Source organism: Schistocerca nitens, chromosome 5 (genome assembly GCF_023898315.1).
Source record: "Schistocerca nitens isolate TAMUIC-IGC-003100 chromosome 5, iqSchNite1.1, whole genome shotgun sequence".
Lineage (NCBI taxonomy): Eukaryota > Metazoa > Arthropoda > Insecta > Orthoptera > Acrididae > Schistocerca > Schistocerca nitens.
This window is the reverse complement of record NC_064618.1, coordinates 134320182-134326181: the sequence shown is the minus strand read 5'-3', so window position 1 is coordinate 134326181 and position 6000 is coordinate 134320182. Positions and strand designations below refer to the sequence as shown.

Genomic DNA, 6000 nt, shown 5'->3' with positions numbered 1-6000 from the left:
CACTTACTCAATGTTTATTTCTGGTTTCTCTGTTGGATGTGATCAAGATAAAAAACATTATAAACAGCTGTTTCTGACAATTTGAAATCTGGATTGCCATATTTCACCTGAATAAGTCAGTCAACAAAATCTTTAGGAACTGCATTACATCATTAATATAATTTATTGTAGTCATATAATTGGCATGTGACAAGTTTCTGCATCTCACAATGTTCTAATATCACTTTCATGGGGACCATTACATTCAAAAAACTTGTACATATTTCACCTACAGCACATGCAACACCTCACTGAAGACAGTGCTGAGCAGCAGGAACTTTCCCACAGATGAAATACCAGTCATGCTGTGCTTCTGTCTGATGAAGCCTCATTTACAGGATAATAATAACTGATAGCTGCATGACAATCAACGTAGTACAAATAAAAGTAAATTTCCATGTTCATTTCTTTATAAGTGTGCAGTGTGGCAAGATCGGTGAAGTGTGCATAGGGCCTGTTATTTTGTGAGAACAAATTACAGAATATGATTGCTACCTCTTTAGATGGACAGCTGTAATTCCACTGGCCACAACGTACTTTCAGCATGAGGGAACCTCTCCACACTCTACCACACGTGACACACAGTAAACATACTTCTTTTTTAATTGGTGGACTTGTCACAAAAGTACCTCTATCTGGCCACCAAGTTGCTTTCCCCGCTTGTCACACACACCTAAAGACTCCATTAGGACGTCAGGAACAAACTATACATAGTGTGAACAGTTAAGCTGCTTCATAAAACCTGCTGCCAACAAAAAGGAACAAAGAGGTGCACTGATAAGAAGGAACCATAAAGGAACACTGAGATTTACTGAGACCAACACACAACACACACTCCTGACAGTATGAAAGTGCATGTAAATGGTGGACTTTATTGTGAACTGTCTGATTGTGACCAGTTGCAAATTTATTTTGGACTGCCAAAAAAATTATTGTGAACTGTTGGAAATGTATTATAAGCTGCTGTAAATTTGCAACCTGACAAACAAATAACAACAGCTAAGACATTTAAAAAAATACCACAATGGAACCATTTCATTGTGATAACGATTTAAAAGTATTTATCATGGCAACCATTCAAAACTGAGCATATGTATTTTTACTGTACTCCTGAGCCATCATATTGTCAAAATCCAAGTTGTGCAGTGTAGTAACATATGTTCAGCTTCATTTGTGAAAGTAACAGCCTAGGCATTATCACTATCATCACTGCTGGAGTGTTCCCCAGTCCCACAAAAGGTTTCCGAGTCTTTCACCATGAATCTATGTGATAAAGGTGTTGACTGCAACCCAAATGGAGAAGAAAGTCCAACCTTAAACACACTGATGTCATGCACATTATAATTTTCTGAGTATTCAATGTTATTGTCAGTTTTTCCGTTTTCTGAACCTACTGTTCTTCTATGATTTAGGTCCCTGTCGGCCCCTTCACTTGTGAATGAGGAATTGTCTTCATAACAAACTCCGCTGTTAGCTTGCTGACATTCTTCAAACACAGGGTCAGACACACACACATCCTTGACCCCTTCTTCAACTGGTCTGCTCTGGTCAACAGAAGTTTCAGTTTTTAAAGCCATTGTATCTGCTAACTCAGCCTCTTCCACTGGTCTGCTCTGACTATCAGAAATTTCAGTCTTTAAAGCCACTGTATCTGCTGACTCAGTCTCTTTAACAACAATTTCTGCTTCACATATGCCCTCTCTAGCTCTTTTATTTTTGAGAGCCTTTTCCTCTCGTTCTTTCCACTCTTTTGCTTTGTCAACAAGGATACTTTTTAGTTCATCTAACATCAGTTTTGAGCAATTCTTCTGTTGTTGTTTTTCAGTTCTGCTACATTCAGTACCGTCATATAAGTCAATTTCATCATCAAAAAAGTCTGCAGTGCTTACGGCTTCAAACACTTCATCTTCTACATCAGGATCTAGGTCTGTTTTTCCAACATGTATTTGTTTAATATTTTCATTCCCACTGTGGCTTCTAGCAGGCCAATCCTCCTCTTCTTCCAAATTTTTTGGCGGTTCCGGATTGTTTAAAGTGTTCAGAAATGATATTCCTCGCTCACAACAACTCCTGCACATATCAAGCTCTTTCAGGATATCATTCAATGCAGTCTGCAAATCTGGTGTTGACAATTCACTGTTTAAGTCATCAAGATTTTCCCTTGTTTCCAGATATTCTTCAACAACATGAGTTCGATACAGAATGTTTTGTAGATGTAATGTGGTGCTGTGAACCGAAACAAATAAAGCATCATATTTTAGCTTTTTTGGTGGACCACTGGCAGGTGTTTCACTACTTGGTGATCTTCTGGGCACACCATAGGTGCTGAAAATTCGATATTCTGTATCGAGTTGTTTGGTAAGTGTTGATATGTCTTCTAAGAGCTCATACAGAATCTTTGGATTGACACATGATGGTTCAGCTCTCAATTCAGGATGGAAAGTAAGAACGAGGCGGCGAAGGAACTCGGACTGCAGTAAAAGATAGCAATTCTGCAACACCTGTGGAACAGATATCTCGTTAATTTGATGTTTGAAAAACATTTTCTCACGCACAGTACAATAGCAAAAGTATAAGAGATATCAAACTATTATAGAGCCCTACACAATGCAACACTATTTAACAATTTAAGATAATTATGCAGAAAAGACAGCACAGGCAGGTAAAAGGGAGAACACAGTACAGAAGGATTTTACCTGCAGCCACATGTATAGTGCAAACATTAACAGATATGAGTGCTATCTGTTAAAACACATGAGCAAATTTGTGTTACTCTATTCCCACTTGAACACCTGCACAAAGCCAACAACTTCAGTAAACACCATAAGTATCACCTGGCATTTAAGCAAACTGAAGACCTGGCCAGCATGGCTGAACCATTGTGCTTACAAGAAACAGGGATGGGAGTTACTGGTAGCATACACTCCAGTATTCTTACGAGTGGAGTGCTGCTACTTGCTACATGCCATGGCCTGTATAGCAAAAAACTAAGATATTTACTGTGTGTACTTTTCTTCTTTTTCTTTAGACAGGTATTTGAATCCTACCCTACTCAGAATTGTGTCCCTTCAACCATAATTTGCACACCACGTATGAGACTAATCTGGAAAGTAAGGTTACAAGATTTTTTTGAAGTACAAAAAATGAATTTATTTTTATAAAAATTACATGCATTGTAGTATAAGTCTTGCATTATTTTTCCACATAATCACCATTTACCTCAATACATTTTGTCACCTGTGGGATGAGTTCCATGATTCCTGTGTCAAAGACGTCTCCTGTCGCCTTTTTCAGCCAGTTCTTCACTTCGATTCTCACCGCGTCGTCATCGGAAAAGTGTTTTCCATGAAAGTGTTCGTTCAATTTAGTGAACAGATGATAGTCACTTGGTGCGAGATCGGGGCTGCAGGGGGGTGACTTAAAACATGCCAACCAAACGAAGTCAACAAGTCTTGTGTTGCATGAGCAGAGTGGCGGAGTGTAGACATACATTTTCATGAAGCAGACAGACTCCCATTGTCAACATTCCACAACATTTGTTTTATATGGCTCTATGAAGTTTCTTCATGGGCTCACAATATCTTCCACCATTTATTGTTTCACCTCTTTCCGAACAATCAATGAGCAGAACCCTTTTCTGACCCAAAAGAACTGACACCATGATTTTCCTCACTGTTTGCCGAGTTTTGAATTTTTTGGGTGAAGGATAATGAGTATGGCACCAATGCATTTATTGTCTTTGCTCTCTGGAGTACGTAATAAGCCCAAGTTTCATTTCCTGTCACTACAGAGTTGAGAAAATCCTCACCTTCAGTCAACAAAATGGTCAAGAAATTTGCAAGTAGCACTGACTGCTCATTCTGTCTGCTTTGGTAAGCGTCTTTGGCACCCATCACGCACACAACTTGCAATAATTTAGTCGATCAGTTATTTTCTCATGAACAACAGTTCATGAAATGTTTGGACAAACTGCATGCTGGTCTTCAATTGTTGAACAGTGATCAGAGAGAAGACATTCTTCAATTTTCTGCACCATGTCATCAGTCACAACAGATGGCCTTCCACTTCTGTTTTCATCATAAATTTCTGTCCTTTCAAAATTGAAATTCTGTACCCATTTCGTCACATGCTTCCTTGACATTACGTCCTCTCCATAGGCTGAAACAATTTTGCGATAAATCGGAGCTCATGCCCTTAGCATTTAGGAAGAGAATTACAGTACCCACTTCGCACTTGGCAGGAGCTGAAATGAGAGCACTCATCTCTAACCATCACCACAACAATAACTGACCAGCTACTGGTTATTGGGAATGCTCATTTCTTCTGCTGGCTTCTTGCTACATGGCAGTGGTACCAACTTCCCCCCACGGACATTCCATACTAAAACTACTTGTCTTGTTAACTTGGTTTCCAGATAATTTTAGTACTTATTCAACTTTAATATTTTCCTTGTCCTCGGCATCAATAAACTGAATGACATTAACTGCAAGCCGTTGCAACCTTTCTTACAAGTCTTTCACAGGCTTTCACTGCAAGGTAACAATATGTGCTACTTTGAACTGCAATGTGACCAAGTTAGTTCCCCTATGGTTGGGCCTACAGTTTGCTTTGGTGAGTAATACTTATGAACATAGTTCACACATGTACAGCTGCTGTCAGTTTTTCATTACCTTACTCAGCAGTTGTGTTGTTAAGGGTGTCAGGTAGCCAGCCGATCCAAATTAATTTTCTACATTTAAATAAAACAGCAATTTGGGGGAAAAGTGCATTATCTCATTTACTCTTTCTTAAAGAAATTAATTATTCCATAACACATATCTGCTCATAATAGGTGTGCCTCACTGATGCTTAGAATGCCAGGATGGTAACCACCATCTGAAACTATAAATGCAAATGTTGCTACTGGTGCAGCTATCTGTAGTACAGCTGTGATATAGGCATTATAATTAAAATTAATTTAATGTTAGACTGCCTCTGTAGATGAATGGTTAGTGTCACTGTCTTCAGTGCAGAAGGACTCGGGTTCAATCCTAGAACCACCTCATATTTCTTCTGATGTAGGTGGTCTGGTGCAGGGTCCACTCGCCCTTGTGAGGTCAAATGAGGAGTTGCTTGAATAAAGAAGCAACAGCATCATCAGCTTTCATCTACTGGCAATAAAGGCTGGAGGGATTTCCAACAACCTGACTACATGCCCAGGATCATAGATCACTCCTCACACTGCCGTGTAGGTAGCAGTCAGCCAGTTGAAATAGGGTTTAAGGCCTAATCTATAGTGTTGACTTACTTTACCTCTAAATTTGAAGTTCCTCTTCAGCTGCCATGTTTTATTGCAATGTAATATGCTATACTGTGTGTTTTTCATATCATTAATCAGTACAAAAACTACTGAAACATGTCTACGGATGTAAACTCCTGAAACATGTATGTTTTTATGGTATTTAAAAGCAGAACTTTTAGCTTTTCTGAAAATTTTTATCTTTGCTCTTTGTTTTAGCCTACAATTGCAATACGCATTACCCATCATAGGCATTGTAAGACTGTATCAGATAGCAACAGCCCATTTAATGTTTTCAATCAAATTCTGACAAGACGTTCAGTGTCATCATCAAGATCATAATGTTGGTTCATCCCTGTTACATCTTATCAGCCAGCACATTTCCAGTTACCTTCAGCTTTAAACTATCGTAACTGAATGAGGATTAGGTGTGTGTGTGTGTGTGTGTGTGTGTGTGTGTGAGAGAGAGAGAGAGAGAGAGAGAGAGAGAGAGAGGGGGGGGGGGTATTTGCAAGGTTTTGTTTCAGTTATGTCTGGAAGTATAAATGTATGGATACTGTTAACCGAAAAGTCAGGTGCTGAAATCCAAATACCAAAGACTTTATTTATTCCCCCGTCATTATCTAATTTAGTTTCAATTCCTCTCTCATCCCCCTGCCCACATTCCTGTACCCTTATTTCCA

General features: G+C 39.0%; 1 protein-coding gene across 3 annotated transcripts in view; it reads right to left on the bottom strand.

Annotated features, from left to right (window-relative positions):
- Positions 1–891: 891 nt before the first annotated feature.
- LOC126259859 (vezatin-like) overlaps positions 892–6000 on the bottom strand; it is a 117882-nt gene continuing 112773 nt past the window's right edge. For all 3 annotated transcript variants that reach the window (XM_049956915.1, XM_049956917.1, XM_049956916.1), the window contains one exon: positions 892–2540. In XM_049956915.1, coding sequence (XP_049812872.1) covers positions 1227–2540 — 1314 coding nt within the window. In that variant the 3' untranslated portion in view covers positions 892–1226. The remainder of the gene's footprint in view (positions 2541–6000) is intronic.